General features: G+C 48.1%; 1 protein-coding gene across 2 annotated transcripts; it reads left to right on the top strand.

Moving 5' to 3' along the window:
- The first annotated feature begins 3019 nt into the window (after positions 1–3019).
- LOC144947678 (monocarboxylate transporter 13-like) lies at positions 3020–18072 on the top strand. 2 transcript variants are annotated; one of them, XM_078876950.1, is made up of 6 exons: positions 3020–3134; positions 8986–9275; positions 9534–9677; positions 10787–10920; positions 11856–12693; positions 13307–18072. In XM_078876950.1, exons 2-6 carry the CDS (start codon positions 9071–9073, stop codon positions 13519–13521), a joined length of 1536 nt encoding a protein of 511 aa, XP_078733076.1. In that variant the 5' UTR covers positions 3020–3134; positions 8986–9070; the 3' UTR covers positions 13522–18072. The 2 variants fall into 2 exon arrangements, with proteins under 2 accessions (XP_078733076.1, XP_078733075.1); XM_078876949.1 differs by having other exon boundaries at positions 3025–3149.
- The last annotated feature ends 3630 nt before the right edge of the window (positions 18073–21702 follow it).

Raw genomic sequence — 21702 nt, 5'->3', positions numbered from 1 at the left:
TTTAAATGCGATGGCGCCCTCAGAGTCTGTGAGAACTGCGTGTTCGCTCGCTCCCCGATATTTGTCTGCCACTTGCTCGTCTCATGGAGTTCAATTCGAAGTGCACGTGAGGCACGCTGGGCTCTCTGTGTTCATGGCCCTCAACCATGGAACTCACTCCCCAAGACAACCATGGAACTCACTCCCCATGCCAAGCATGGAACTAACCTGGAACTCACTCGACCAAACCAAGCATGGAACTCACTCCCCAAGACAACCATGGAACTCACTCCCCATGCCAAGCATGGAACTAACCTGGAACTCACTCGACCAAACCAAGCATGGAACTCACTCCCCAAGACAACCATGGAACTCACTCCCCATGCCAAGCATGGAACTAACCTGGAACTCACTCGACCAAACCAAGCATGGAACTCACTCCCCAAGACAACCATGGAACTCACTCCCCATGCCAAGCATGGAACTAACCTGGAACTCACTCGACCAAACCAAGCATGGAACTCACTCCCCAAGACAACCATGGAACTCACTCCCCATGCCAAGCATGGAACTAACCTGGAACTCACTCGACCAAACCAAGCATGGAACTCACTCCCCAAGACAACCATGGAACTCACTCCCCATGCCAAGCATGGAACTAACCTGGAACTTACTCGACCAAGCCAAGCATGGAACTCAGTCCAGCCATGGTTTTAAATATTTTGAGTTTGCATGTGTCTCTCCCCCCGTGGTCGTGTGCATTTTTTACTCCGGTATTTCCCTCCACATTTAGAAACATGCATTCAGATTATTTAGATTTTTGCTGCCAGAAATGTCCAAATGATGGGTCACTTTGTGCTATAATTTGCGGCCAGGTCGCTTCTGAAAAAGTCAATATCAGTGGGCTTTACCTTGTAGGATGGGGATAGTGTAGTTTTATTTTGTGTGTTTTGGTGAATTGTTCACCTTTCTTGTACTTTGCACAATCATCGTGTTTTTGTAACTGTTGTTGTAACGTTCTTATCCACCCCTACTGGACATCTGTGAAGAAAGAGCTTCATAGCTCATCGGATTCCTCCAGCATGAATACAGATTCTGAATCTAAATAACGTCTTAACACTCATTTCTTTAGCCTCATACTTTTCAATTGTACTCTTTTTTTAAATAAAAGTAAAAAATGTAAACAGTCACATGAATTCACTTTGGAGTTAATTTGCACTCTTGGGCGTTTTGTGAAAGGTGTTTGGTTAATGTCATTTTATTATTACTCCTGCTAAGGTTCAGCCTGAATTCAAATGTTTCAGTAAAAAGCAGTAATGTTCACACAGGATTAAAAAATGTAAGTGAATGCTAATAACAACAATTATAATATGCTGAGTTATATACAGCACACGGCAGTAGCCTGCACACACACCGCTGGAAAATGTGCTGTTAGCGAGCACCTATTCAGGTGGGTACGGCCCATGAGGTTTGGCACCTTCTTGTATGGCCAGTACAAGGGCACACGAGTACGACACACGCACGCACAAAGATCCCCCGTATAGCCTTAGTAGACTGTAAGGGCAAGTGCTGTTAGCGAGCACCTATGAAGGCCGGAACGGTCTATGAGGGGGTGGGGTGGCCAGCACCACGCCCGACCGCCTTTGTCTCCCCAGTGGTGATGTTTCCACTTCGCACCAGGTACTCATTTGAGGCTGAGTCGACCTAGGGGAGGCCCAGGACCGTTTCAGATAATCGTCACTGGGTGTTAGCCGTGAGCAGGAATCGAACCCGGGTCGCCGGGTTCATAGCGCAGCGCGCTAACCGCTACACTACCGCTCCCCACGACACGCACGCGCACACATGCACGCGCACGCACGCGCGCACACGCACACACACACACACGCGCACACGCACGCGCGCGCGCTCGTCTGGGGCTTGGATGTGACTTTAATTGTACGGTGTCGTTTGGAGATGCGGCAGTGAGTAATCCGGAGACTGGCAGACGGGGTTAGTGGACCCACACACAGATGGCATGGACCCTCCACACATGCTGCACTTGCATAAGGCTGTACCGAAAAGGTGGCTTTAACCCCATGTTTTATAATTTGGAAAGATATAAGATTATTTAATCATTTACATCATAACACACTTTTTTCACGTTAATATGACATTCAATTTCGATTTAAAGCTTTCGTGACTGCAGGGATTCATCTTCTTGGCCGTCCTCAGGTGAAGAACAGGTCTGTCCATTCAGACGCTGTCTTTCCGACAGACCTGTTCTTCACGACTGTTTGCGTTGTGGCCGAAACGTCGTGAGAATTATTTTATTATGTTTCATTTTTATTATTGTATTATTTCCCTTCTACATGACTTTACCGAAAGAACCAAGAAGAATATGAGATTCATTTGACCTCACAAGGAGCGCTATTAAAGTAGGCTGCGTATCATGACCTGCACGCATTGCCTCCCCCTTTCCTGGCTTTTCAACCACGCTACTGACACGCGTGGGTCATTTTCACATTTTAAGTGTGACGTGGAAAAATATGCATTTGTTTTATTTTTGAATTTAACCAATTCCATAAACTTAATTTGCAAAAATTAAACACCGTAACAGTGATAATGCCTTATCAGCAGTTACCGGCTGCGGTAGATTACTGGAATGTCTACATGTGGAACACGTAACACCCCAGCACTGCATATGCACAGAGTATGTTTATTTTTCGATGGCCACTCCAGTTTCCTCCCGCACATCGCAGAAGCGCTCAAGGAAGTCGCTTGAATGTCTCGAACGTCTTTTGAAAAAAAAGTCCGTCTTGGAACGGGTAGGATTTTCCCCGAGGCAAAGAGAGAGCACAAGAAAATCATTCAGGGGCAGCGCCGTCGGGGAAGGGAGGAGGGCGCATTTCGGCGGTCGGTATGCGCTCACATCCATGGGACGGTACCTTTGCTCCATCCCCCGGAGCGAGGTGAGGGAGGAGGGTGCGGCCCAACGTGCAAGCCTCAGCGGTTTTTTGTGTGTGTGTTGTTGTTGTTATCTTCGTCCCAGGGACGCACTTTAAAACCCGGCCGGCTTCGCCTTCGACAGCACGGGGACGGGGCGCGCTCCACGGAATCGCGAGCGCCGCGGAAACGGGGATCATCGCCACCGTTGGGGTCCTACAGCGCCGCCAGATGTGAGTTGAACGACGGTGAGCTGAGTTTTTGTATTCGTGAATGGCAACGTCGCCATCAGATTGTGAGCTGAACACGATGGTGAGCTGAGTTTTTGTAGTCGTGAATCGTTTTGGTATAGTTCAAAGTTTTAGAGTGTCCTTTTCTCCAACGAGTGATAGGTGAAGCTTAGTTTTATTCGCAGCCAAGAGCTGGTTTTGTAAAATTCCAAATTCATATGGAGAGGGTCAGTCTCTCCTGTTGACCTGTTAAAAAAAAGAGGTGCTTAATTTTAGCCATTCTCTTTAAAAACATTACATTTGATCATAAAAAATGCTGGGATTCTTTAACATGTTGGTGGAAAAGCAAGAATTACCGAATGGTTTTTGGCAACAACAAAAAAACTGGTTACCGGAACTCTATTGTGATTTGGCTCTGGTGTAGAGAACAAGTCGCTTCCTTGCAGCACGTGCACCAGCCGGTACGAGATGCCGGTACGAGAAGTGAACATTTCCCAGAATTTGTAATTTATGGCAGCGATAGCAGAAAATATGTAACTGGGGTCGGGGGGGTTATGAATTGAATCTCTTATTTAAAAAAAAATACTTGGTGATGCTGCGGTCACATTGCCGAGTGGTGCACAAACACAACCACCAAAAAAAAACTTAACACATTCGTCAACAAAACTGTGGCCTTAAATTACAAAATGCATAATAGATGACATTTTGGGCAATGGCCCCTCTTCGTAGCACATGTATGTTATGTATGTTGAACTTCTTTCGCACCCTACGTAGCCAATCGGAGTTGCTGGGGGGGGGGAAATAAGCTTACGTAATATGAAAAAGGCCCCTTGACTCTCGGATAGTTGTTCTTTGTCGACCATATGATAGACGCTAACAGATCAGAGCCAGTGCAAATGTTCTAGATTTGAAGTTTTTGTGACTCCCAGGATCCATACTCTTTGGTTTTTTCGGTAAAGTCACGTAGGTAAAAAATAAAGCAAATGAAAATGAAAAAATTAAATGTATTTGTTTTCATATAAATAAATGTATTTGTATTTGTTTTCGTATCAATAAATGTATTTTTTTCATTTTAATTTGTTTTATTTTTTACCTACGTGACTTTACCGAAAAAAACAACGAGTGTGGTGTAAATATTGTTACAATCTGGCTCTCTAAACAAGCCTAACACTCATTAATGAAATTGGCCTAACATTCTTAAGACTTGGTGAGGCTTTCCTGGCTAAACTGAATTGTTATTATTTTCCAAAGTCACGTACACTTTTAATTGCGAAAGTCAAATATTGGCTGGGTTGTAATTTCAAGTTGGTGAAGTCAAATCAGAACATTCACGTGCATTCTTCGAGAAACGCTTTGTTAACCTTGCCCAGATGGTCTTCTTCCGAGTTCGCGCATCTTGCTGTAGTCAAGTCAAAGTGAGGCAATCATAACAATAGGGGTTTTTCCCCTTTTTTCGGGCAACAAAACTGAAACCTTTTAACAAGGAATCATGCGTGCATTAAAGACAATACTTGTGGTCAAAATGCAAACAAATAACACACTGATAATATATGCAGCTGTGTCCGCCTTTTGACGTCCTCTGGTCTAGCACCAACTGAGACGAGGCTCAAAAGAAAGCCGTCTTTGGTGTGGACCAATCAGTTTCAAGGATAATGCATAGATTATCAGAGTGTTTATTGTTTGCATTTTGACTACAAGTATTGTGGTTGATGCACGCAAGATTCCTTGTAAAAAGATTTCAGTTTTGTTGCCAGAAAAAAGGGGAAAATTCTATCATTATATTTTGGTACTGGCAAAGGGGGTCTAATGATAAGGAGATCATATTGTCTTCTCGGTGGCTTGCTCGTCATCGTAAGATGTTTCTCAAAACGCGTGGCAGAGTCCACTGTCTGCAATGGAGACTTCACGACGTTTTTTTTTGTTTGCGCGGAGAATGCGATGAAAACAAACAAGCAATCGTCAAGGGAATGTTACCCGGCGGCCTGCTGCTCGTAGGACTAAACGGACAGACCACACTCGTCTCCCTTGAATTCACCGAGGCAATGGTTGGAAATTCCACATTCTCATGATGGGGAAGAGTCTCTGTTGAGTTTTTGAGTCAGCTGGCCCAGATTTGGCAAGGACATTTAGCTTGCTCTTCACCCAGGCAACCGGGTAACACAGACTTCGATGTATTGCTTGACTTATCACTCTAACAACAAACGATTCAATATTATGACAAACGCACAATAAAAAAAAATGGCATAAACATAACAAATGTGAAGAAAATTAAATAAACGGAAAAAATCTCGTGCTGTCTGGGACACTTTTCCAATATTGATCCAGCATGGGCAGAGTTTGGGGGGTGGGGGCCACAGGGGGGACGGGAGGGCAATGTCCACCCCCCCCAAAACTGCACATCTTTATTAATTTATTTTCAGTAGTTTACAATTAGGATAAAAAAGTAAATGAATTATATGCACCCGCGATTCCTAATGTGAGGGACAAAGCGAACGTCTGCCCCCTCCCCTCCCCCCCAAATATAGAAGTCAAACTCCACAGATGCGATCCAGGCTCCTTTTTACATCTCACTTGTACGGCCGACTCATCTCCAAGAGAGAAAACAGCTGTTGATGTGCAGCACTTGAAGGCGCCACCTAGCAGGGTGTGGTACAATCGGTGAACTTTCACCCTCGTATAGAAATTCGGCTTCAACGAAACCTCGTGTATAAACAGGACAGAGGCTCTCTCTACTAGATGACCACTGTCGCCTCCCCATGAGAGAAACGAAATAATCAACCACATTGGTGTCCTAGACGAATGCATTCCCACCCCAATGGAATTTAAATTCACAATCTTCCACAACTGAGTCAAACACTTTAACTGCAGTGCCACATGGGGCATGGCACAGAGTTATGGGTTATTATTATTCAATGACGATGGTGTTAAACGACATTATTGTCAGACCTTCCGTACACAACCGCTGGTACATATCGACCCTTAGCTTTTCGTAATAAGGTTCATTTGGACGATTGACAACAAGTCCGCAAGTGTGTACGGACCGGCAGTCACTCAGTAGGGATTCAAATCATCTCCATGATCTCTTTCACTCTCTCTTTCGTATTGGACAGCGTTTATCCCCGCTGTTGATTGTAAGCGAGTGTTGAAACGTCACATTCCTACGGTGGAACCCGGTCTCTCTTTAACGCAACGCTCACTTTGTGGGTTTCCTGCGACCTCATCCGATCCGAGCGCTCCCGTTAGCAGCGGTGTCGATGAGCTGAGTCAACTCCCGGCTGAGAATTCAACGTATTTCTTCAGCTCGGAAGCCCCCCCGCTGTACGACCGAGTAAGCAGTTACTCATTGTCTGAGTGAATGTATTAACGCGTGTGCTGCACCACCGTCCTGGCATCTAAGTCATCTATGAGTGTTTTGTACTTGGATAAACCCAGTCAACCTGCCCATGCTTGTTAATCTATAATATAACTTTTAGTTTTTATCAACGTGTTGCACATTGGGGACACGTCCGCGTAACCTCCAGACATGTACATTCCGAGCAAGTCGTCGTGACCTATTAAAGCCAAATTAACCTTTAACCGCGTCCGTTAGGCTGGCACTCCAATCGGAGAGCACGCATCGCGATCAAGTCATTGGGTTCACGCACGGTCAAGCGTTGACTCGGTCCAGAATTCTTACTGGGTGGATTGAATGAGCACCGCTGCTAAGGAAGTCCACACTACACATTTTCGCGTGAGATAGTAGAATGTGGTGTGCAGTAGGTTAAGCATAAAAATGTGGTTCAAAGGGAACGATGACCGAAATCAATGCAAAATTACCATCCAGGCTCAGCAATCCAACCTATTTGTTTGAACAAATTGGCTCCGTTGATGGATGAACCGAGTACTACACTACCCGCCACCTCGTCGCTCTGCAAGGGCGCCATGGTGGTGAGATGTAAACTATCTCGCTTGGTAATGCCGGTCGTTGGTTCGATACCAACCCTGACGCCTGCAGATTTAGTTTGCATGTTCTCACCGTGGTCGTGTGGATTTGTCTCCGGGTCCTCCGGTTTTTTTCCTCCACATTTAGAAGCAGGCGTTTGGAGTATTTGGCTGCAAAACATTTCCACACGTGATAAGCCGCTTCGTTGAGCTACAATTGTGGGCAGGGTCACTTCTGAAAAGGATCCACGTAGCTCAGTGGGCTTTTCCTGGTAAAATGAATAAAAAAAATTGTAGTAATAGTTTCAAAAAATGAAAGCTGTCTCGAGAACATGAGTTCAGCACGATCCACCGTGTCAGCAGAGCGTTGGAATACGCGCCAACACCACGTGTCCGTGCTCAAGTTTGATGCCTTGCAGCGGAACATCTTGAGCTGGTGTGCGGCCCATTGCCACGAGTTACTGCCCTCGATGCTCAGCGCCTGACGTGACAGCACATGGAGCCTGCAGCACGAGTGCAAAGCGATTCCTTATTTGGTGTGTGGCGTTTGCGCCGAGCCAGAAAGCAGCCTCATCGCAGTGTCCTCAGACCGCCGGCTAAGCCTGGTCAACAGACTGCGTTATTTGCCATATTTTATTTTATAGCTACGTGACTTTACCGAAAGAACCAAAGATTATGGATCCCTGCAGTCACGAAAACTTCAAATCAAGATTGCCTTCGAGGTGATTCAAACCCTCCCACGGAAACCGGCGAGGTGGCAGCGTGCTACCGAAGCCATCTCTTGAGATGCAGCTGCATTTAAACGCTGGTCACGTAATCCCAGAGTTGTAATATGGAGCTCAAATTAAGGTCGCAGGTCAGCTTCGGCCATCATACCTCTGGGAGAGATACAAATAAGCACCACATCTTGGGACATCAACAGTGGTTTTAATATGGCAACACTTGTCATGATTATTGTAATATCGCATATATTGTACTGCCTGAAGTACGGAGACAACTTGACTTTCTATTCATAACAATGCCAATTATATACTCGAGAATATCTCGGTGAATCTCAGGAATGACCTTTCAGCAGATACTTGGCTAGTTTAATTCTCGAGTGTTTGGCTTTGTGTGGAAGAAAGCCAGAGAAAACCCATATATACTAGAGAGTAGCACTTATAAGTGAGCATGGGGAAGGGCAGGCTACTGATACAGGCAGTCGAGTAGCCTCCAAGAGTGTGGCATCTAGACCTAATAGCAGATGGTGGGATACTGCTGGGGCAGATATTGGAGGCCGCGTGTCTTCTGCGCAACAGCTGGAGAATTTGGCGGAGGGTAGAAAGAGTTGGCGAGATGTCCTCACATCAATGACTATGGCCATGATGACATATTGATCTTGAACCAAGGAATAAGTGGAAATAATATAGTGCAGGAACAAATGAGATGTTAACTACTGTACCTCGCCTGGCATACAGGAGGTTGTGGGTTCAATCCCGACCAGTATATTTGGAGTTTGCATGTTCTCCCTGTAGTCGTGGGGATTTTCCTCCCGGATCCACCGGTTTTCCCTCCACATTTAAAATCAACGTGCGTTTACAGTATTTGGCCGCTATAAATGTCCTCGTGATGATAGAGACTTCTTCATGGGACCTCCTTTGCCAGTACCAAAATATACTAATAGGGCTTTTCCCCTTTTTTCTGGCAACAAAACTGACACCTTTTGCAAGGAATCATGCTTACATTAACCACAATACTTGCAGTCAAATGCAAAAAAAAACAATATCAGAGTATTGTTTATTAGGATAGAGACACTTCTTTGAACTATCATTTGTGGCCAGTTCACCTCTCAAATATAGCTAAATAGCTCAGTGGGACCTTACCTGGTTAAAATTTAAACAAATGGCTTAGCTCATGCACTACGTTGTTTTTGATGTCGTCGTTGCTGTGGCAGTCGTCGGCGATTCGGCTCGCGCGTGCGTCCATCCCAAGCGGCCTGGCGCCCCACCGCGTGGACCGTGCCTCTCGAGCATCGGACGATGGGCGCCAGACGCCTCGAAAACCCTCCGGATGGCGGCTGGGGCTGGGTGGTGGTGGCCAGCTGCTTCATGTCCACGTCGCTCACGCACGGCGTGCAGAAGAGCTTCGGCGTCTTCTTCGTCGAGTTCATCGACTACTTTGACGAGAGCCGCAGCCGCACGGCCTGGATCAACTCCATCATGTACGGCGTCTCCCTCTTCATCGGTGGGTTCGGCGATTTGAGCCCTTGCTTCGTCATCCACCGCGTCCCGTGGGCGAAAACCGCGCGCTAACATCAGTCTGCTCGCTACCGGCAGCATCAGGCCGGCGATTTGTGACCAATAAGGTCCGCATTGTTCTCTAATAAGATTGAGCACTGATGAGGCGTTGACAGGTAAGGAGTTGCCGTTCAGCACTGGGACTCCACCGCCTCTGTTTGACTTCCCGTCTCGTGCGTGTCCTCGGCGTCTCCCTCCCGCGTAGGTCCCCTCGCAGTCGCCCTCTCCGCTCGCTTCTCCAGCCGCAGCGTGGTGATGGTCGGCGGCCTCATCTGCGGCGTGGGCACCATGCTCGGCATGCTGGCGCAGAACATCACGCACCTCTACATCACGGTGGGCTTCGTCACGGGTGAGCGTGCGTGCGCGCGTGTGAGCGAAGATGGATGAGTTTGACACAAATAATTAAATGATTGAGGCATTTTCGACAGGCGAATCAACACATGGCTTACACGTAAACATGTCAATGTGCGGTTCTTCGTGATGAGGCTGAGAAGAACAACGCGCTGCGTTTGGTTTGATGTTGAGCAAGTGGCAGACTGGGATACGACCACACAGGGTCTATGTAGTCCTCTGGCATAGGCACCGAGTAAAGCTCTCCAGTTGCCTGGGTGAAAAGTGGGCCACGTTTTTCCCCAATCCTGACCAGCTGGCTCAGAAATCTTTATTTATCCCTGGGGAAATCCGATAAGCTGCGGTGCTCTTTTTCACGGATGTCCGGCAATGAAAAAACCTGGTTTGCCGATGGCAAGGGTCTGAGCTGCATGCGGCTCTTTCAGGACTGCCCCGTGACTTTATTCACATCGCATTGCGGCTCTTGAAATTTCGAGGTTTTTTTTATTTTTTACCCAATTCGAACAAAAAATTGCCCTTCTTGTAATTTTGGTTTGCAGACCCCTGGCCTTAGGGCACCGCCTAAGTCAACACAAAATTCAACACATTCGTCAATGACGCTGCCTTGAGTGACCTTCCTTCCTAAGGCAGCTTTGGCCTTACGCTCGATTCATGATGAGGGGCTACCTGATTGGTGGACGTGGCTATTGTAAAGTGGGCAGGGCTGATGGGGATGCCAGCTCACCATGTGTCCCAGTTGACAACAAGACAAAGATCCCCTGTATAGCCTTCAACAGACTGTTGGGGCAAGTGCTGTTAGCGAGCACTGGCACAGCACACGTGGGGGTGGGTGGCCAGCACCACGCCCAACCACCTTTGTCTCCCCAGTGGCGATGTTTACACACCACACCAGGTACTCGTTTGAGGCTGAGTCGATCTAGGGGAGGCCCAGGACCAGTTCAGATAATCGTCACTGGTGTTGACCATGAGACCGGAATGGAAGCCGGGTCGCCGGATTCCCAGTTGAGCCCTTCCAAAAATGTGGTAACGTTAACCCACCCCTCCCCTCCCCGAGTCACCTGACCTCCTGACCTCGGTGACCCCGCCGTGCACTGCCCCCCCGAACAGGCGTTGGGAGCGGCATCGCCTACACGCTCACCAACGCCGAGGTGGGGCGCTACTTTGACAAGAGGCGAGCGTTTGCGGCCGGAATCGGGGTCTGTGGCAGCGGCGCCTCGTTCATCCTCGCACCGCTCTTCCAGGTGTGCGGCCACCCGCGTGTCCTGAACTTTCATTCGTGCAGTCATTTGTTCGGTCAGAGTTATTTCAGCATCCCTGAGATGTTTTTTAAAAAAAATGCATCTCAATTGCTCAGAAAATGCCTAAAATCCCAGGTTGGGTGGATCGCAGATTTCATCATGCGCTGGGGTCTGCTAAAATGCAAGATACCCAATATATATGGTAAAGTGCGACAATATGCTTTTATTTTGCAAGGTTGCAAAGTTGAATACACGTGGGTGACTTTATTTTCCTCTCGCATGCAAAGAAACACTGATCAAGGCATAATACAGAGTTTGTATTGATTACACCCCGTTGACATGTTATGTCTGACATTGTAATCTTAATTGTAACTATTGATTGGATCTTTTTACCAATTGTAGTAGCAGTCATTTGTGAATGCCTTTACTCAGCAGAGCAAGATGTCAGGGAATGGCCAGGTAAGATGACAACACAGAACCATACAATGGGTTAACACGAAATTTCAATGCAAAACATTGTCGACTGCCTTGTGAAATTCCAAGTATCTTGACTTATATGGTGTCCTCATGTCATCATAAAAGCTGGCTCTGTTGCCACTTCGGAGGTACAACAAAAACCCAGAACATATCTGGACATTCAAAATATCTAACAATAGCGGATTAAGGAAGAAGACCTGCATGTGAATGAGTTGTCTTGAGTTGTGTATTATTATGCAACTGACAAAAAAAAAAACGCCCAAGACTTTTCATGTCCCGGGCAGACATACATTCCCCTGGACAGCGACTCTCAAAGAAAGTACGATCCTGGCAAAACCAGGACGCGTGGAATGCCTCGCGACACACCGACACGGCCGCGCATCGCTGCCGTGGATCTCGGCACCGGTCCGGCGCTCTCCTCGGTAACATTCCGTCTTGCCCCCTCCCGCCCTCCGCCGCAGTTCCTCATCGAGCAGTACGGTTGGCGCGGCTCCCTGCTGCTCATCGGCGGCGGCATGCTCAACGTGTGCGCGTGCGGCGCCGTCATCCGCCCGCTGTACCTCAAGTCCGAGGTGGTCGCCCCGAGCCCCGACGCGCCGCGCCGCCTCGCCAACATCCGCGTCGCGCTCGCCGAGCAGCGCTCGCACGGCCGCGCCGACGGCACCGGCAAGTCGGCCGACGGCGCCGACGACACCGCCGTCGCCGCCACCACGCGCATCGTCCTCCCGCCCGAAGAACCCGGCGCCGGTTCGCCGCCCGCGCGGCAGCCGCCGGAGGAGCATTCCCCGTACGGGCGCCAGCACAGCACGTTTCGCTCGCGGCTCCACAAGCTGCTGGACCCGACGCTCTTCCGGAACGAGCAGTTCACGCTCTTCCTGGTCTCCAACACGCTCTTCTCGTTCGGCTACCTCATCCCGTACGTGCACCTGGCGGCGCGGGCGCGCGAGCTGGGCGTGGGCGAGGCGAGCGGCGCGCTGCTCCTCTCCGTCATCGGCGGCGTGGAGACGGCGTCGCGCGTCGCCGCCGGCTGGCTCTCCGACTTCAAGCTCGTGAGCCGCTTCGACTTCTACACCATCTGCGTGGCGCTGTGCGCGCTCACACTCTTCACGGGCCCGCTGTGCCGCACGCTGCCGACGCTGCTCGTCTACGCCGTGTGCTTCGGCCTCTTCGTCGGCTCGTGCCGCTCCCTCGTCATGCCCGTGGCGGCCGACTGCGTCGGGGTGGCGCGCATGCCCAGCGCCTACGGCGTCACCCTCATGTTCCAGAGCGTCGGCATCCTGCTGGGACCCCCCGCGGCAGGTGAGCGGAGCCAGCGGCGTCGTCATCGTCGTGAGCCACGTCCTGCCGAGCGTGGCTTGCACGGGGTTTCCCATCTTCGTCGGGTAGGATGTCGTGGGCGGCCGCCATTTTTAAATGGGCCCGAGTTATTGACCTAAAAACAGTAGTTTTTCACAATTTTTTGTCCATAACTATATTTCTATTGTTATTACTTAACAATTTTTTTATTTTACCAGGTAAGGACTACCGAGCTATGTAGCTCTTTTTCAGAAGCGACGAGGCCACAAATGACAGCTCAACGATATGGCTCATCACGTGGCAATTTATAGCAGCAAAATACTCTAAACGTGGAGTGCAAAAACCGGAGGACCGAGAGAAAAATCCGCGGGGAGAACATGCAATCTCCACATAAACAGGCGTCAGGGTTGGGATCGAACCCACGACCTCCTGCATACCAGGCGAGGTAGTTAACATCTCTCCAGCGTTGCTGCCCCTATTCGACGAGCCATCCAGCTCTCCGTAAGAATGGCCATCGCTCCACGACGCGACGCATCGTCGCACTCCGAACTGGGACCGTTTGGGGCGTCCTTGACCCCGAGCTGTCGGTACACCCCCCCCCCACTCGTCCCCGCAGGATGGCTCCACGACATCACGGGCAACTACGACATGTCGTTCTACATGGCGGGCGCCGGCCTGGCGCTGTGCGTGCTCATCCTGCTGCTCGACCCCATCGCGAGGAGGCGGCGCCGGCGCCGCTGGCAGAAGGAGCAGGAGCCGGAGACGAGCAGCGACGCGTTCCTGCCGTGCCCCTCCTCGGACGGCTACGAGAAGCCGTCTGCTCTGCCTTGACCGCTGCCCCCCCCCCCTCCCATTCCCCAACCTCCTCCTCCGCCCCCCCCCCTCCTTCCCCGAGGTGACTCAAAGCGACTCGATGAGCAGCGCTCATCTCCATCGGTGGCCCTAAGCCAGTGGTGGGAATTCCACATTCCTATGGTAGGGGCCAGTCTCTCCATAGGTGAGTTGATGGCGGCGCAAAATGGCCGTGTCAGAGGCACCGAGCCAGCACTGCTGAGGGCATGGGTTCGAATCCGGGCTTTGGTCAATTATGGTGCCAAAAAAAAACCTTTGAGTAGTCAGATTATGTGACTTTACCGAAAGAACCAAGAAGATGAATCCCTGCAGTCACGAAAGCTTTAAATCGAAATTGAGTCAGATTAATTCAGTTAATGCTGCTTCTGAGGGCTCAAGCGAATGAACACTGTCTATTAGATGAGTGGACACGTGAAAAACCACTCCCTATGTTTGTGAAGTGTGAAGGAGTTGCACGAGTGATGGGCGACCGAGGATCATTGCAGCAACTCCGCATCTGTCGGTGGTGTCACCTTCCGGGGTCTTTCCCTCCCGCGACCTCTTCCTATTTCTAATTTGACTGAGCAGGTTCCAAAGAGGACACTGCCTGACTCTACGCGCACAAAGGGGATGTAGAAGGGGATAAAGCTAAAAGAGCCGATTTAAAACGTAAATCATATCGGTGCTGTGGACCAGTAGTAAAAAGTCATAACAATAATAGTGGTTACCCTTTCTGGCAATAAAACGGTTGTGTTAAGATGTTACACCACCATTTTTGCATGCTCACCAGAAGCACGTGTGGATAATGCAGACAGGATTCCTTGATAAAAAAAAATGATGGTCGGTGTTTTAACATATTAACACAGCTGTTTTATTGCCAAAAAGGGTAGAACATATTGGGTTTTTTTATACTGGCAAGAAAGGCTCAATACAGTAAAAAGTTAGCTAAATGTATTAATGTAGCATTGTGCACCCAGAGAGAACGTGTTCTGTGTTTCTATGGGCAGAGCACGGTTATAATTGCATACGCTACTAAGCAGGGTGAATCCTAGGGGTCACCCTTGTTGGCCGCGAAAGAGAAGATCAAGTGATGTTTGAATATGATTTGAATAAGCAGCAACCATTTATGTAGTCACAATCAGCAATATGTATGTATGAGTGGACGCTGCCAGTAAAAAATGAACGAGCAGCGATGTAATGACGCGCACAACCTGCTCTGATTCTGACAATCCAAGTTAGATTCCTGACCGTGATCTAACCACACCAGTAATTATTCGCTACGAATACACTGTGGTAACCTGTAGACTGATGGAAAAATACCAAGATAAAAAAAATATATGAGAAACTTGATCAAGACGATAAAAAAAAATCATACTCGAAACGAGATCGTGGCCTCCGAACCGCGACAATTCGTCGAATCGCTAGGGGCAGGGGCAATTCCTTTGCACGCCCATTCAATGGACTATGCAACAGTGCGTGTGATAACAATGCATAGGATACACATGCTGTACAATAGTACAGCACGTGCCCTCAACAAAACCGAAGGCAGTTTCATGCTCAAACAAGCACTGGCCGGCACACACCTCCACTGTTGGTCTTCAGCTGGTGGTGGAAATTCCACATTCCTATGGCAAGGAACAGAGTCTAAAAGGCGTAGCCACCGTTGACCTGCCAACGAACGATTCAGCTTCAAACCAGGTGGATCTCCTTTTCCAAAACCTGCGATAGGATTGCCACCTCCGGGTACTAAAGACGGGACACGTGAGAGGAATATCTCTGGGCTGACAAGAGGACAGAGCCACACGTGAATGCACTGTCTTGAGGTGGTGTACGATTACGCCACCGACAAAAAAACGAGAGATTTAACGTCCCGGAAAGATGGACAGAATTCCTAGGACAAGCAGCTACCTCGGCAAGAGGACACTCTTGGAGAAAAACCAGGACAGGTGGCAACTGCACCGTGGAGGGACGATGATGATGATATCATGCTCCAACAGCTGAGTTACATCCTCATCCTGTCCGCACATGCTCCAAACTCACGTGTAGTGTACTAATTCACAGACACTAGTAGGAGGTACTCTCTCTCTTTTATTCCGGCCTTCACAGCCTTAGGGGATAGCTACACACCGGGTCGGGACAGCCAACACGCTGCCCGACCCACAGCTTGAAGAGGGCGAAGATCACGATGACTACGACATGACGAGTTCCACTCCAGATCGCAGCAGCCCCGACTATGAGTGGGAGCTCGTCCTTTTATCCTGCCCAGTGTGGCCAGGCTCCGCCCTCGGCCCCGCACCCCTCTGGATCTCCCAGAGGGCTCCGTGCCGTGCCCACAGGTCCACTAGAATGGGCTGCTACCCCCAATCCCACTGTCTACCAATCTCCCAGCGGCACGCGCTAGAGTAACTCATTCAATGTCACACACATGTATGGAACATGTGTGTGAATGTGTACACTTTATTCATCAATGTGGTAAGCGCGCTGCGCTACGAACCTGGCGACCCGAGTTCAATTCCCACTCATGGCCAACAACAGTGACGAATATCTGATCCAGGCTTGGGCCTCCCCTAGGTCTACGCAGCCTAAAATGAGTACCGAGTGTGATGTGTAAACACTGCAACTGGGGAGACAAAGGCGGCCGGGCGTGGTGCTGGCCACCCACCCCCTCGTGTATCGTATCGGCCTTCATAGGTGCTGCTAACTGCACTTGCCCCAGCAGTATGATAAGGCTATACGGGGGATCTTTGTCTTTATTCATAATCTCAAATGCTGTATATATGTGTAAAAGGTCACTTTTTTTTTAAAGCAGGACTAAAGATGTCACACAAACCTATTATTAGGTTGTATTATTATTAGGCTTATTGTTAAGCCAAAGTTAAGGTATTATGCATAGTGCCATACAAACATGTGCAATGATGCTGCTGAAATACATTGACAAGTGTGAGTGTGTGTGCCCTAATATTAAAACTGCTTGACTACCCCTTATTGGTTTTTGCCATACCATACTCACCACAATCACCCGAGGTGATTTTTTTTTGCTGATAAGACCCATTGATAATCATCAATTATTTACCCAGCAAAGCCTCCTTGGGTGTAAAAACTTTGGGGGGGTTTTCAGGAGGGAGGCTGCATTTGGGAAGTTTGATTTTTAAAAGTCCAAATATTAAACGCGCGAGTAAGATAAAGGATTTGTGTAAACCGTTCGAGAGCGATTTTAAACCCCATAGAGGTCAAAGTTTAAAGGTCACAAAGCAACCGCGTATTTGAGACCGTATATGAGGCCTTTACTTTTATCGAGGGAAAGCGATTACGTTTATAGATTAATTCACCGCGTGGGTCCCGACACTTGTAAATATTGCACCTGGAAATTGACAACGTGCGTCAAAGTTCTTGTGATTGTCCGCGATTTGAACCCGTGTGACCCAACTGAATCCAGGTCAGAGCGGGCAGCCGCAAGTGGAGCTAAGGTTGCTGCGTTTTGTACAATGCTGGTTTGGAAATTGACAAAAGAAATGCACGCAGCGAGTGTGTGCGTGCCGAACACACGAAGCATAAAAATGACTGGAACCCGAATCCCTTTTACCTTCACAAGGCAATGGGATTTGATGCTGTAACCGATCCAGCACTGACCTGGATTTCAGTCCTGATTTCAGACCTGAAAGCAAATGGCCATTCTGGTTTCATCTTTGTCTCCTGTGACTGCAAAAGTATGCTTTTTCTCCAGGCTTGAAGCCCATCCTCGGGCATCATTAAATATTGCACCGTACTTGGCAGTCGTGTACGAGATATCCGTTGTAATGCAACGGTGTATATACATGGGCCGAGAGCCCCTCCGTGTGATTGTAGTGGGTGAGGCCTACAGAAGGCTCACCGGAATTAGCTTTGCCCTGTCCTCCCAAGTTTCTTGGAGGAACCTCTCTGCTCGTTGCAGAGAGGTTCACGGTTCGATTCCAGCAGGCTGCCCCAGTTAATACTGCGGGGGTCTACGAACCATTCAATAATATTCAACCATTTGTTTCATGGCGGGCGTTAGATATCCCGTGATGTCATCCGAAAAAAGTAAGCCGTTGCATGCCGGCGTCACGGTAAAATTTTGGCAATTTTTTTTTTTACAATTACGGCGCAGATTGCTCAATTGGCGTTCCGTACATTAACATCGCCCCCCACTGGAACAACTTCAAACTACGTCAGTGAAACAGAGCGCCTTTGTGATATAGCCTCGCGCCATCATTGTCGCGAATATCAAATGTATGAAATGCCTATTAATAAATGGACGCATCTCGCGCACAATTGGGATGTACGTGGCGACGCAACGTGAAGAAAAGGCATTATAAATGCAGAATAACCGTGGCAATCATCGCACAAGCAGTGCGTCGCCGCGACTACCGCAGACCTATCGTGAAGGAGCCGTTTCGTGAGCACGCATCACGTTTGGTGTTGAGAGTCGAGTCGTCCCTTCCATGACTTTGAGTTGCTCTGCACGCCAAGGAGCTGATGTGCGTGTCGTCGTTTAACACCGCGAAATGAGAGGTACGTGCGAATTCTGTTCACTCCTCGTTATAAATAAATCAATCTACGTACATCTATTTTCCTGTGCCCGAGTCTCTTCATAAAGCGGCACGTTCACACTCGCAGTGCTGACGCGTTGCCAGGATTGCCGATGCTCCACAAAATGCTGCTGTCACTAAGATATTGTGAAGGTGCGTCCATGATCCTTTTGCCAATCCACTGCTAGTTGAGGATCCACGTAATGCTGTGCAGTTCACGGAGGGTTGTTTGACCATACTTCACGAAACTGATGGTCACTACGCTATTGGTGGTGACGTGAATAGACATGGGAGCTTAATCGGGTACAACAATTGCATTTGCGTGCACTGCCCTCTGCTGTCTACCGAAGCACTATCCAGGTTCTACCCAGCTTGGCTTGCGAGATGGGGCACGTTGCTGGGTGATTTGATCGTCTGGTAGATTAAGAGATGACAGTCTGTGTGGAAACCAAGCACTGTGGCCGGAGATTCACTCGGTGTCACGTGCACGACACACCCATCTGCAGGGCAACTACCCCCACGAGCAGGAAGGCAGGACAGAAAGTAGGTCTCGATTTAAAGCTTTCGTGACTGCAGGGATTCATCTTCTTGGTTCGTTCGGTAAAGTCACGTAGAAGGGAAATAATAAAATAAATAAATAAAAAACATTAAAAAGCTAAAAAAAAAATTACAAATTTTTTTATTATTTTTTAATAAATAAATAAAAGTTTACATAGCAAAATACTAAATAAAAAACATTTCTTTTATTATGTTTTATTTTTATTACTCTATTATTTCCCTTCTACGTGACTTTAACGAAAGAACCAAGAAGAAGGAGAAAGTAGGTCGCTGTCTGACATTTTCATCCCTGAACTCTTCCCCCACCCACCCCGTCAACCCCGTTTTACGTGTGGACGTTCTCAAAAATTAGTCCGATATCTCAAGCAAGAACTTTCGAAGAATTAAAGAAGTATTCGGACTCAGTGAGGCTACCTCGAGATCAAATGAGCAAATGGACTGGCACCCCTCTCTTATGGCAACCACTGCTGACTTTCCACAAAGCGGCATTAATTTTAGCGACCGCAGAGGCATGATGGGCTGAGCTAACTGCCACCGTGGACTGCGCCCTTACCTACAGCAAACATTAATTTCAGAACAATTGGTTTCAGCTGACTATGCAATCTGACCGAGTGCAGTGTGGGTGTCGGGGTCAATCGCCGTGTTAAATTTAACCGCGAAGCTATTGAGATTCATTATCTCCATTTTTTTTTGCGAGGAAAACCTAGTTAACCCCGGAGGGGGGTGGGTGGGTGGGTGGGTGGAAGGCTAGGCGAGACATTGCTCGGATTTGTATTTATTCTGTCGTAACAATTTAGTTTGCGGGTAATTGCGTGACCTCAATCCGAGCCGAGGTGTTTTTGCCCGTGCAACCTGAGAAAGGTCAAAGGTCGTCGTTTCATTTACCAGCCCTGCGGTGGGGCCGCCCGGCTCGTTCGGCACGCGCCGGGCGGAAATTCACCGCGGCCGCGTTGAATCTCTGCCGCGTGGAGGCTGAGTGCTGACGCGAAAACTTTACGCAACTTTTTATTGTTTAAAATTTGCAACAACTTCTTGGTTCTTTCGGTAAAGTCACGTAGAATGGAAATAATAAAATAATAAAAATAAAACATAATAAAATAATTCTCACGACGTTTCGGCCACAACGACAACAACAACAAAAACGTGTATACGTACCTGCCTTTCTCTATTTAATTAGGGATGGGTGTGGAATTCCATATTTTAAAAACAATACAGATATTTATAGTTTTTTTTAACGCTTCCCGGTGACAGTTGATAGGATGTATGAAAGTGTGTGTCGAAATATATGCGTGTATATTAATATGACTCAACCTGCAGCAGTGCAAAGTTGTGTTGCCACGAGGGACTTACCCAAAAGGCTGTGGCCCGTAACTTGACGACACAAACACGGACAAAAAAAGCACCAGATGTTTGCAAGCATTAGGCCTTTGGCGACCCCTTTAACGAATCATTGAAGGACTAATATTTACACTTAACAACCCAAACTTACATCAACGTGTTTTAACACAAAATAATCATTCACCTCGTTGTAGGGAGTGTCAATAACAAAATGGCCCAGCGGACAACGCGTCTCTTCCCTTCGTCTCTCTCCAGGATAATGAATGAGTATTTCTTACACAACCCATTGACTAGTCCGGCTACCTTCTGGGAGTGAATTATTTCAGCAGCATTGATTTAAAGCAAGCAAACTCCGGACCGACTTCAACGTACAGTGTTGAATCAGTAGAGTGAGACTGGCTTGGATCAATGCCGGTTAAACTGCCAGGTATTATAGGCAAGGGCCCTCTCGTGTTATTTATTTTAAAAGTCAAGCCCGTGCCACCTTCATTCATGAGGTTTAATTGCCATTCATTTTTTTGTGTAATAATGAAACGGTGCTTACAGAGAGCAATAAAGTTGGCCAAAGCGACTGCATTTCCAATAGGATGTATGTGTTTTGTGTAGAGATAATTAACTATATCCCTTAAGGCCCACTTAAGGGCTGGCTGGCTGGCTGCATCAACTGTCTAAACACCAGCTGGGTACGTGTGGACTTTTACCAGAACACTGATCATGCCTGAAAAGCGTGCTCAGAGCCATTGTGCAAACAGTGCTGCCCCTGCTGCTAATTTGCCTTCAAAGTAGGGCAGTTAACAAAAGGCAATTATTAACAGGGAACGGGTCAATCATTTGTTGAAATCAGCAGCATTTTTTTTAGCATATGCCACCTGAGTTAAAAAAAAAATCTGCCTACCGCCACCTAGCATGCTTGTCGGCGCAATGCCTGGCAACGTTCATCACATTCTCTGCGTTTGCGATGGCGACTGTTGCAATACAATTGGAGTACTGAACTGGGAACGTTTAATCTCAACTATTATAAAATTACCTACTGAAAAATAAATGTTTTAAGCAGAGACTGATATGTAACAAAGACGTCTTGTCTGCTTATTCGGTTTGTTATATTGTCCACAACAGCAGCACTAATGGTCATCTGGAGATATTAACTCCATCGCTGTCTTTCCGCACGGTAGTTTTAAAACACCGCGTTGCACTATTTGAGCTGGGACGCAGTGGTGCGCGCCTATAACCCAGTACTGTGGAGGCAAAGGATTTGAGGGCCACACAAATGTTGTGCAACTGCCTTCCCGTGGGCACAGGAGGAGGAGTCCTTACCCTGGCTCGCCAGATGAAAGTGGTAAAGCGAATGTGGTCTCCAGCTGTTCCGTCGCCACGGGATACGGCGTTCCCCCCTCGCACGCGTGAATTTGCTCCGGGTGCTCCGGTTTCCTCGTGCGTGTAAACCACTCACTGATTGGCTGGAGACATCTCAACAAAGCAATCAATCTTTTATCTTAGGTGCCAACATCGCCCTCAATAAAGTAGGCATCGGTGCACATGTGTATTCATACAAAGAGGACTAAATTTCGATTTAAAGCTTTCGTGACTGCAGGGATTCATCTTCTTGGTTCTTTCGGTAAAGTCACGTAGGATGGAAATAATAAAATCATAAAAATAAAACATAATAAAATAATTCTCACGACGTTTCGGCCACAACGCAAGCAGCCGTCCTCAGGTGGAGAACAGGTCTGTCGAGAAG

Source organism: Lampetra fluviatilis, chromosome 46, assembly GCF_964198595.1.
Source record: "Lampetra fluviatilis chromosome 46, kcLamFluv1.1, whole genome shotgun sequence".
In the NCBI taxonomy this organism is placed as follows: Eukaryota; Metazoa; Chordata; class Hyperoartia; order Petromyzontiformes; family Petromyzontidae; genus Lampetra; species Lampetra fluviatilis.
Note: the sequence above shows the minus strand (reverse complement) of the source record. Positions and strands in the feature narration are given on the sequence as shown.

Excerpts from the sequence above, each read along its gene's own strand:
- LOC144947678 (XM_078876950.1), top strand. The coding sequence starts at position 9,071 with ATGGGCGCCAGACGCCTCGAAAACCCTCCGGATGGCGGCTGGGGCTGG. Across the intron at positions 9,276-9,533 it reads CGGCGTCTCCCTCTTCATCG|GTCCCCTCGCAGTCGCCCTC; the intron begins GTGGGTTCGGCG and ends CCTCCCGCGTAG. Across the intron at positions 12,694-13,306 it reads GCTGGGACCCCCCGCGGCAG|GATGGCTCCACGACATCACG; the intron begins GTGAGCGGAGCC and ends TCGTCCCCGCAG.